Source organism: Oryzias latipes, chromosome 1, assembly GCF_053564925.1.
Source record: "Oryzias latipes strain Hd-rR chromosome 1, Olatipes_Hd-rR_3.1".
In the NCBI taxonomy this organism is placed as follows: domain Eukaryota; kingdom Metazoa; phylum Chordata; class Actinopteri; order Beloniformes; family Adrianichthyidae; genus Oryzias; species Oryzias latipes.
Window position 1 is genome coordinate 15,351,212 of NC_136237.1, and position 12,023 is coordinate 15,363,234.

The following is a 12,023-nucleotide window of genomic DNA, read 5'->3' on the forward strand; positions in this document are numbered from 1 at the left end:
AACCAGGCTTTTCAAAAGGTAGAGCAAGGACAGTTAGATGGAAAAGAAATATAAGAATAAGAAAAATCAACATTTAAGATGTTGATCTATAACATTATGCATACTTTTATAATGCAGCTTCAAAGACCAACTCCGATTTAAATCAGGTTTTTCGTGTTTTTAACATTTTGTTTCAGCCCTTTTCTGATGCCATCAAATTGGCTCTGGAGCAGTGGCGTCACTGGCTGGAGGGAGCGATACAACCTTTCATCGTATGGACTGACCACAAGAACTTGGCTTACCTGCGTACGGCCACAAGACTCAATTCCTGAGAAGCCCGTTGGTGTCTATTCTTCGACCGTTTTCAATTCACCATCATTTACAGACCCGGCAGTCGTAATGTCAAGCCTGATGCCCTCTCCCGCAAGTACTGTGCCACTGAACGCACCACCACCACTGTCCTTCCTGATACCTGCATTGTCAGGATGAGCGCTTGGATACAAACGCAGGACAGCAGCAGGTTAAGTCAAAAGACTGATTAATTTGAGGAAGTTCTGGAACTCGTAATACTCGAGAGTAAATCAACAGAACGATCCAGTGACCAAGACAGGGGAGATACTGGTCATATACACAAACAGTGATTAACAACAGGTTACATCGGGAAGGGCAGGTGAAACCAATAGAGGAGATGGGAGAACGTAAAGACAGCGGAAGGTAAAACGGCATGAGAACCGGAAACAACTAAATAAAAGCATAACCAACCCCGGAAGGGGAACACAAGCCTAACAAAAAACGCCCTGGCCCCAGTACCTGACAGTACACCTCCCTCAAGGGGCGTCTCTGGGCGCACCACCAGGCTTGTTAGGGTACCGTCGGTGGAACTCCCAGATCATGACCTTGTCCACGATCCTGGAGGAGGGCTCCCAGGACCTCTCCTCAGGTCTATATCCCCTCCAGTCCACAAAGTATTGCAGGCCTCTTCCCTGTCATCTGACGTCCATCAGGCGCCGGACACTCCAAGCGGGCAGACCATCGATAAGACGAGGGGGCGATGGTGGAGAGGGAGTTTGCTAGAGGGGATTCGTGATGTGGGGTTTGACCTGAGACACGTGAAAAACAGGGTGTATACGCATAGTTCGTGGCAGGCCTAGTTGGACCGCCACAGGGTGCTGGCAAACTAGGCCGGTCAGCCAGTCTCTTGTTGGTTGCTGACGAGCAAAGAAGGGCCGCACGGGCCTCCCTCCAGATGCGTCTGCAGCGGCGGTAAAGGTGTTGGACCGAAGATACTGCCACTTCCTGGGGTACAATGGGGTTGGTAGCCCAGAGGACACTCGAACGGGAATATACCCAAAACCGACGAGGTCAGCGCATTGTGGGCGTATTCAACCCAAGGAAGCAAAGAGCTCCAGGAGGTCTGGTGGCGGGAACAGACGCATCAGAGGGCCACCTCTAGGTCCTGGCTGGTCCTTTCGGCCTGTCCGGTATGTATAGAGATATATATATATATATATATAGATAATAGGGACACAATAATAGGGACTCCTCTCAGATATATATCTATATATATATAACGGACAGTGTGTGTGCCTGCCTGCGTCCGTGTGGGCTTGCGTCTCATTGATTATTTCATTGATCATTGACGTGCCCCTTCCACGTTTAATGTATAAAAAATACGAAGGGTGGGGGAGGCAAATTTACTGGTCGCGCATGTGCGACTGGATGTAAAATTCAGTCGCACACTCTCAAAATGCGACCAATTGCTCGCAGTCTGGAGCCCTGCACAAAATGAGCTGCCTTGGAGAACCGGTCCACCACTGTCATGACCACGGTTCTGCAAGGCAGAGGAGGGCAAGCTGGTAACAAAATCCAGAGCGATGTGAGACCACGGACGGCTCGGGAAAGATAAGGGATGTAAGAGGCCAGCAACAACAAAATAAAAGCATAACCAGCCCCGGAAGGGGAACACAAGCCTAACAAAAATCCGCCCTGGCCCCAGTACCTGACATGTATTGTGGGTAACCTCACCTGGGACATCGAAACAAGGGTCCTCCAGGCTCAAGGTGAGGAACCAAACCATGCACCCTGTCCCAGGGGAACTCGCTTTGTTCCCTCTCCTCTCAGATCTGATGTAATCTCAGGGGGACATGCATCCCAAGTTTCCTGTCACGGCGGGATACACCTGACCCTTGATCTCATCCAGAGGCGGTTCTGCTGGCCCTCTATGGAGGAGGACATCCGGGAGTATGTAGCTGCTTGCACCACCTCTGCCCGCTCTAAGGTATCCAACTCAGCCCCAGCTGGTCTCCTCCTTCCACAATCCACTCCCAGCCGTCCTTGGTCACATCTGGCCTGGACTTTGTTACCGGATTGCCCCTCTCACAGGGTAACTCCGTCATTTTTTCACCATTATCGACCGATTTTTCTAAAATGGCACATTTTGTCCCCCTACCTCAGCTACCTACTGCCACTGAAACTGCTGACGTCCTCGTCAACTACGTGTTCCGGCATCATGGGATTCCTTCTGACATTATGTCGGACCGTGTCCACAGTTTGTATCTCAAGTTAGGAAGGCATTCTGTTCCGCCTTGGGTGCCACTGTTAGCCTCACTTCAGGTTATCATCCCCAATCTAATGGCCAAGCTGAGAGGGCAAATCAGGAAATGGAAGCGGCCTTCCGTTGCCTGGCGGCACAATCAGGACTTGTCTCTGCTCTGCTCTGTTCCTGACTCGAACCAGCTGTGACTACTCACCTCAACAACCACCAGACCTACATAAGGAAATCCAGCGCCAGCATTCATCGCCAGTTCGTTGTCCCTGATGGTGCTTAGTCTGGTCAACTAAGTTTTCTTAGTCCATGTATTTATGCTCTTGCCTAATCTCGTTCTATGTCTCGTCTCCAGGACAAACTAACCACGAGTGGTCACCCGAGTATCCAGTCTTACGGAACAGAAGCTTCTCAAGGAATCCCAAGGACTCTCCTGCCAAGCCTCGAACCATTACTGAACTCCAGTCAAGCTACGAGCCATTGCTACCTCCAGCCACGCCACGAGCCATGGTCAAATCACACAACGAGCTACAATCCAGCCACCTGCCTCGTCACAACTACAAACCTCGCTGGACAAAGGAAATAAATCTTTTACCTATCTCAGCCCTCACCTGCGTTTTCCTTCTGGGTTTCAGAGTCTGGGTCTGCTGCGCTAAAGCTAGTCATGACGGATATCTCAATATCCCCTGTGTCTTCCATACATTGTAAATGAGATAAATACACATTCCATGTAGCAATCAGGCCAAAAACACTGGCTGGTAGCCCCTCCCACATGAAACCGGGGCGTGAAGCTTGAACTAAATTTCAGACAGGCGGTGAGCAGCGAATTCACTGTCCGGCAAAAGATGGGCGGGCAATGCAATGTTTTATCGCACAAATCCCGTTTGGTGTGAATGTAGCTAAATAGTTTAAATCACACTTTATTTTGTTCCTGCATCTATTTACTTAATGGGGATCCAGATGCAAATTTCTTAGAAGTCATTTTCAACCTGTTGCGTTTTTCTGTTTGCTACATATGTGTATTTGATATTTAAAGTTGTGTTTTTTATTGCATACCTAAAAGTACATCCTTGTAAAATGGCATAATGTGCAATAAAGTTTATAAAAAAAAAACCTGTTACAAAGTTTTGCAACTCCTCATTTTTGACAGTTATTCTAAATTATGCAGAAAGAGGTAAATTTAAATTATTTGAGTACCTGAACACCAAGAATACCAAAAATGATGAAAAAGGCACAGCAAATGAGGACGATGTTGCCAATTGGTTTGAGGGAAGTTATCAAAGTCTCGACCACCAATTTCAGTCCTGGAGCCCTGCTGATCACCCTACAGACACAAATGACATGAAGCAGATTTTAAAAAAGCACAGTAAGATACTGTTACTTGTAAGACACTGTTTCTTTCATTTCAGAAAATGTGAGTATTTACTTTATTTTAAGAATCAAAAGAAGATAATCTGTTATTTATGTATATATATATATAAATAACAGATTATCTATCTATATATATATCTATATATATATAAATATATATATTTTCTCTTTCTTTCTTTTGTTTTACATGTTTGTTGACTGATTTAACATTCTTTTTAAGGGGTGGGAAGTGGGAAGACAGAAAATATAGGGAAACAAAGGAGAGGATTAAACCTTAAGTTTACCTATATCTAAACCTGTCATGTAAATTGAGAAAGAAAAAACCTAAAGTTTTAAATAATTTTAGGCAATTAGTGCTTAACAGAATCTAAAAGCTGAGGTGGGATTTGTCAAAAAAGCCACAAACCATTTGATAGCATGCAAATGGTTTGTGGCTTTTTTGACAAATCCCACCTCAGCTCATACATATACACATATACATATACATATATATATATATATATATATACATACATACATATACATATACATATATATACACATATAAATATACATATATATACATATATATATATATATATACACATATACATATACATATATATACATATATTATTCAACCCGATGGGTTGAATAAAGCATCAATTCAGAGGGAAAGTTAATCGCTTACCGCTTGTTTTTGCCCAGATGATGAAGCAAAAGGTTGTTTTACAGAAGCCGGCGCAGTGATACAAATCATTTAAGCTAGCCGACCGGAACTTCTTTTTTCACCGTGCGGTTATCAGGTTTTAACGCATACCCAGCAGCCAATCAGAATCGAGTATTCAACCGGACCATGGTATAATCGATTCTGATTGGCTGCTGGGTATGCGTTAAAACCTGATAACCGCACGGTGAAAAAAGAAGTTCCGGTCGGCTAGCTTAAATGATTTGTATCACTGCGCCGGCTTCTGTAAAACAACCTTTTGCTTCATCATCTGGGCAAAAACAAGCGGTAAGCGATTAACTTTCCCTCTGAATTGATGCTTTATTCAACCCATCGGGACGATCAGCATATATATATCGCTGAATCTTGACTGCAGCGGTGGTGCTGCGCGACGCGGACTATATGCTATATGTTACGCGATGCGCCGCATCACGTAACATATAGTACGCTGTTTATGGGAAAAGTGATCCAAATCGAAAAAAAAAACAAGAATTAAGGACTAAAACCTGGTTAATATGTATTGCTTTTGTAAGTGACCATGGTATAAGCGGGTTAATGGCCTTCGAAGTGTGCGGTTACTACTTTTTAACGCACTTCGCGTCGGACTGTTCAGGCTTCCACGGCGTGCGTTAAAAAGTAATAACCGCACACTTCGTCGGCCATTAACCCTTACATATCCCGGAGTTGTTTGAGTGGGACCAATATTTGGAGTCTTGGGGTGATGCCTGGCAACAGCTCAAAGAAATGAGGTGCTATTAAGCTTTTTGTTAGTCTTTCTCTTTAGGTTTTAGTCAAGAGAAATGTTTGTAAGAGTAGAACTGGATCAGGAGCTAAGTCTTAAGCGAATATTTTACAAAAAAGAATGACTATATTACCTCATACTGTGTTCATAAAGGATATGAAAAAACAATCCACTCAAACCTGAGAGGACGCAGAGTTCTGAGCAGCCTGAGGACACGCAGAACCCCCAGGATTTTTGCTCCTCCCGCCATGGACACCACAATGTCAATCAAAGACACGAAGACCAGGAAGCCATCCAGAATGTTCCAACTACTCCTGAGATATGTTGCCTCTCCTAGATATAGACCCATGGACACCACCTGTGGAGATGAAGGACGATAGGCACTGCTGATGCATTAAAAGGTTGTTGGAGGTCAATATGCATACATGTCATGGTAAATGGCGTATACTTGTATAGCGCTTTTCTACCTAAAAGGACAAAGCGCTTTTACAGTCACCGACCCATTCATCCAGTCACACACACATTCACACACTGGTGGCCACTCCGCTGCCAAACACAGGCACCCGCCTACCACCAGAGGCAAAGTGGGGTTCAGTGTCTTGCCCATGGACACTTCAACTCATGGGGGTGCAAGGCGGGAAACGAACCTGCAACCTTACGATCATGGGTCGACCGCCCTACCGCTGCACCCCGGCTGTCATTTGATATATTCAAATGGCTGTTCATATAATATTATTAATAACAATAAACTTTATTTGTATAGCACTTTTCAAGATAAATATCACAAAGACCTTCACACTTAAAGATGGATAAACACAGAATATAAAAAAGAATTATAAAAAAGCAATTTTAAAAAGAGAGGTTTTTAGCTGCCTTTTTAGAGAAAGCACTGAGTCTACAGATCTTAGGCCGAGAGGAAGGGAGTTCCGGAGCGATGGAGCCACTGTTGCAAAGGCTGTGTCACCTTTATTTTAACTGGGTTCTGTTAACAACCAGCAGACCCTAGTCACATGATCTCAGGGACCTGCTGGGAGTATACGGCTGCACAAGGTCTTTTAAATAGACCGGTGCTTGGCTGTCAAGAGCCCCGAATGTTAAAACCAGGATTTTAAAATGCACTCAGGAATGGATAGGGAGCCAGTGCAGCTGGATTACTAACGGGGTGACGTGTGAAAACTTGGATGAATTGGATAAAAGCCTTGCAGCAGCATTCTGGACAACCTGGAGCCGTTTTAGAGATTTTTTGCTTAAACATGTGAAGATGGAGTTGCAATAATCAAGACGAGTAGATACGACGAGAAAGAGCATGGATGAGCATCTCCATCTCAGAACGTGATACAATTGGACTTACCGTATTTTCACGACTATAAGGCGCACTTAAAAGTCATAAATTTTCTTCCGCCAGCAGGGGGCGCCCTATGAGCCGGTGCGCCTATTGTGTAGTTGTGGGTCGTAGAAGAAGATGGAGTGAGGGAGGGAGAGAGACGTGAAGGCCACGTGGAACCTAACTGCAGTGCAACTATCTACATTTTAAAGCCTTCTATGCTCCTTCTACCTCATAACCTTCAAATATTTCAGTACAGGAGGAGTGAGCAGAAAAGCAGCTGGCCCACTGCTTTAAACTGCTGCTTTCGCTAGCGCATAGGAGGAGAAATGCAGAGACAGATTGGCGCAGTTCTGTGTGTGTGTCTGTGTGTGTGCTGAAAGGAGCAGGTTTTCGCCAGCGCACATGAAGAAAGGAGACCCGCAAGTCTGTGTGTGTGTCTCTGTGTGTGTGCTGAAAGCAGCGCCGTTTTCTAGCGCATAGAAAGGAAGAAAGGAGACGGCACACGCAGCGTCTGTGTGTGTGCTGTGTGTTTAGCGCTTGTAAGGAGGAAGGGAGACAGAGCGCTGCAAGTGCGCGACCATTCAGTTTGTGATCAGTTAGGGAGAACAGTGACAAGATAAAAATGTTTCCTCTATAAAAAAATCAGAGACTGGATGTTTTATTAACCCACTCTAGAAGCGCTGAGGTTCTGAACGTGCCCGCGCCTTAACACCCGGTGCGCCTTTTGTGTGTGTCAAAGACGGAAAAATCCCCCGTGACTGAGACCGCGCCCTAACATCCGGTGCGCCCTATGGTCGTGAATATACGGTAGTTTAGCAATGTTTTTTTGATGATAAAAACAAGAACGAAGAAGTGACCCGACATGACAGTCAAGGGATAAAACTGGGTCTAGAGTCACCCCAAGGTTCCTGACATAGGGCTTAATAAAGGAAGCAAATGGACCAAGCCACTGGACTATCTGGGGGGTGGAAACTGTCAGGAGCACAGACTGGGATCTCAGTTTTGGCTTCATTTAGTTGGAAAAAAGTTATCATTAATCCAATCCTTGACCAAATCCAGCCACCTGCGTAAAATCTGTATTTTAAAAAACATTCTGGGGTTTATTGTAGTAGGTTTAGGGGATGTCATCTGGACTTGGTTTTAAAGTTAGAAGACGTTTCACCTCTTATCCAAGAGGCTTTGTCAATTCTGAATTAGCTGGTCGAAGAGCTGGTATATATGCGCTCATGGGGGAGGAGTCAGACCTGAAACTGGATGGTATTGTCAACTTAGCCTACATGGTTTCGGGTTGTTAAGAGTCCTTTGTCCTCAGCTGGGGATTGGGGAGCCAGTTACTCCCTCCCCAAACTGGTCATCTCTTTCAGCTAATAACGACCCAGGTGGAACTGGTTTGGTTTGTTTAGGTTTCAAAACACTGCCGTAGATGGATGGAAGAATAAACCTGAGACCACCATTCTTATTAAGAGAAGGTTTATCCTTCTTGACAAAGATGGCTTTTTTCACTCCTCGCTCAAACCATCCTTTCTCTCTGGCTGGAATTCGGACTTCACTGTCCTCGAACGAGTGGTTTGTGGCCTTCAGGTGGAGATGCACTGCTGACCCGAAACCATGTAGGCTAAGTTGACAATACCATCCAGTTTCAGGTCTGACTCCTCCCCCATGAGCGCATATATACCAGCTCTTTGACCAGCTAATTCAGAATTGACAAAGCCTCTTGGATAAGAGGTGAAACGTCTTCTAACTTTAAAACCAAGTCCAGATGACATCCCCTAAACCTACTACAATGGAACCAACCTGGATGAATGACAGTCTTCATAGACATTCTGGGGTATAAAAAACACATAAAGAGAAATATCATCAGCATAAAAATGATAAGAAATATCATTAAAAAAACTTAAAATAAAGGTACCAAAACTGAGCCTTGTGGCACACATGAAGTGAGGGATGCAGAGGAAGCCTTAAAGTTGGAAAATACAACAGAAAATTATCTACCAGTCAGATAAGAGGAGAACCAATTTAAAGCGGATCCGGATACCCCAACCCAGTTTTTCAGCCTGTCTAAGAGGACGTAACGGTCAACAGTGTCAAAGGCTGCGGTCAGGTCCAGTAACAGTAGCACAGAGCATTTCCCTGCATCATTCTGGATTGTACCCTCCCAAATGTGTCAGGAGTGTCAAATTTATGCAAAGTTTTTAGCCTTATTGCTACATGGAAGCATTGGCTGCATATCTTTTTACTGATATGTCATTCATGGAAGATGTCGATGATGTTAAGAAATCAGGTTTATATATTTTAAAAATCTTAACAAAAGCATTAGTATGCACAAGTCCATTTCCGTGTTCATGAGATCATTCAGAGGCTACGTTCACACTGCAGGGCTTAATGCTCAATTCGGATTTTTTGAAAAAATCCGAATTGTTTGCTAGACCGTTCACATTTCCAAGTAAATCCGAACTTTTGTGATCTCCAGTGTGACCGTGACACGACCCAAACGAGACCCGCATGCGCAGAAGCCAGAAGAATACTCAACGGTGAACGACGTCACTTGTTTGCGGAGCAGATGTCAACAACAGTGTTGTCAAAAGCGGAGCTCTTTTTGTAATATTAAATTTATTTTCACGAAGGAGCAGCACAATTACAATCTTCTCATTTTAAGAAGGCAATGGAGTCTGGATCGTCTGTACACACTGTTGTGGAATGGAAATGTGTATGTGTTGGAGCCGCTCGCCCGCGTGTGTGCAAGCGCGTGCCGCGATAGAGAATAGGGGGGGGGGGGGGGGGGCAGTGTGTGCGCGCATTCATGTTGTGTGTTACGGAGGACGGTAATAAAAGAAGGTTTCCCCCAAAATAAATGCTATGGACTCTTTATTAACCCGTTCTGGAGAATGTAAGGATCAGAACAGGGAGGAGGAGGAGGAGGATCGCCTCGGGTCCCCCGCGCTTGAGCACGGTCAAAGGGGAGAAAGAAAAAAAAGTTATCGCGGGAAAGGTTCAACACCACGCTCTGCCATTTATCTGGAAATTTTTTCAAAAACCGCCCAGTTGCAATAAGAGCCCTGGAGTTTGGCCTGAAAAGAGCGATCAGCCCAAATATTAATCCAATCGGGGATCTCGCTTCCCTTCCACTGACTGATCTCAGCAGCATCGTCCACCATGGTTGATGTTTACGTTCTCGTTCCTGCCTACTTTAACGCAAAATGATGACGTTTGTTGCGTGTCGATGACGTACAGTTCGGAATCAAGTCGCCTGGCCGGTCAGACGGCGGTCGCAATTGAAAAGAACGGCTACAATTCGGAATCAGGCCGGCAAACCCACGGGGCCTGGGTCGCAATTGAAAAGATCGGATCTGTGTCATTCAGACTGTCATGAAAAGATCGGAATTGGGCCGCTTAGGGGCAAAAAATTCAGAATTGGGTCGTTTCAGCCTGCAGTGTGAACGTAGCCAGAGACTCTCACAGTATAGTGCGGTTCACCATCTACTACAGGAGCTGCATCTGAATGACAGTCGCTTTCAGTGGTACTTCCATCTTTCTGTAACTCAGTTTGACCACTTGTCCTGCAATGGTCCGAGAAGGGAAAAATGAAAACAAGAATGAAATTAGAGGAACTTTTTATTATTGTCTCAATACATATAAAAAAGATCTCACAAAGTTCAGGAGAAGAACAAACAGATTCTCCTCCATGTTGGTATTGGACTGCTGACCGCATCATCACGGACAATGATCACATCATTAACATACCACAGGCCAAAACTGAGCTTTTGATTGGTGGACACGATGCAAAGTTGACATATTTGATGTCTGGAAATATTGTGTGATGCCACCCTCTCCTGGCAGACTGCCATGTCTGATGCTCAAAACGCGCTTCAAGGAGTCTGATTGCATCTACAAATTGACTCAACATTGAAACTGGACTTCCCTCCTGCATGAATATCGTCTCGTGTGAACGCAGCTCAAGAGAGAGGTAATTAAAGCATGACATAATTTTTTGCAGGTATTTTGTGGGGTGCTATGGATTCACTTTGGCTCAAAGTCTTAATAGTAAAAAAAAAGTGTTACAACAACAGACCTGTCGCAAATTAATATACCGTATTTTCCAGACTACAAGCCACTACTTTTTTCCAACGCTTACATCCCTGCGGATTATTTAGTGATGCGGCTAAATTATGGATTTAATTGACAGCCGACTTGAGCGCTCCGTCGGCATCGGAGTGGAGGTTGAATATATGATCTAACTTCCAGCAGCAAACCAATTTGTTTTTGACACACCTATAAGCAGCCAAACAGCATGGACCTCACTTCAGGTCTTAGACACTTCAGTCATGGTTCAACAAAAAGAAACACGCATGCCCAGCCGCATCCCACATCCTTTGGTGCCATTAGACCCAATGTGCATGTGACCGCCACAAAGCCACTGTGTGAGACGGAGACATGGTTCGCCTGAATTCGGCTGCTGGTTCACATAGAGCTGCGGGACAAATGGCAGTCTTATTAACTCATTAAGTCCGATTGGTCTGCAGGGACATGGTTCGCTCCGTCCCCCTGCAGCTGCGCCCTGCGTTCAGGGAACGGACGTCAGTGGGCACGGAGCGCTCCTCCCTGGAGCCCCCCTCACGAGGGGTGTCGCAGAAGAAAGCTTCAAAGTTTCGAGAAAAAACTTGTCACGTCGAGATAAAAGTCGAAATAAAGTTTCGAGATTAAAGTCGCAATGCTGCGCAAGAGAGATTTTATCTCGTAAATTTAGGAGATGAAAAATCGTAATTTATGAGAAAAATACTCGTAAATTTATGAGAAAAAAACTCGTAAATTTACGAGATTACAGTGGAAGTGAGCATGCAGAGCAGCAGGTGAACGCCGCGCAGCAGCAGATCAGACCGACTAAACGTAGTTGAACAGGTGAGCTGAATGTTTATTGATAACGTTCCAGATGTCTGGGAGCTCATTTGTTTGATTTACAATTTATTAAAGTTTTATTTATTTATGGTGGGTTTGCAGGATCTCTGCAGCCCAATGAAGACATCGGTATCCCTGCAGCTGTTCGCTTGAATCCTTTCTTTCTCCACCAAAGACCAGATCTCTATGTTTGTGTGATGCTTCCGTCTGAGGTGGAGAAGCACTTTTTGCCTTTTTCAACGTTGTAATGCTAATATAACAGACTATTTTCAGTCGTCTTTGTTTTTTAATGATGAAACGGGACGCTTCATCTGCAGGAGGGGCGTATGTAACACTGTTTACTTCCGCATTGGTGTTAGGATGACAGGTTCATGACGTAAGGTGACAGATGAACTTCAGGTTGTGTGAATGAAAAAGGAGAATAAAGGCTGCAGCGGTTCTCTACACCCAAACATGTCTC

The 12,023-nt window shown here is 44.8% G+C and overlaps 1 protein-coding gene across 4 annotated transcripts in view; it reads right to left on the minus strand.

Annotated features, from left to right (window-relative positions):
• The window catches only part of cacna1ib (calcium voltage-gated channel subunit alpha1 Ib), a 439,141-nt gene that overhangs the window by 170,421 nt on the left and 256,697 nt on the right, over positions 1 to 12,023 (minus strand). For all 4 annotated transcript variants that reach the window (XM_023954667.2, XM_078943263.1, XM_078943351.1 and 1 more), the window contains 2 exons: positions 5,523 to 5,701; positions 3,722 to 3,848 (listed from right to left, as the gene is read on the minus strand). In XM_023954667.2, coding sequence (XP_023810435.2) covers positions 3,722 to 3,848; positions 5,523 to 5,701 — 306 coding nt within the window. The remainder of the gene's footprint in view (positions 1 to 3,721; positions 3,849 to 5,522; positions 5,702 to 12,023) is intronic.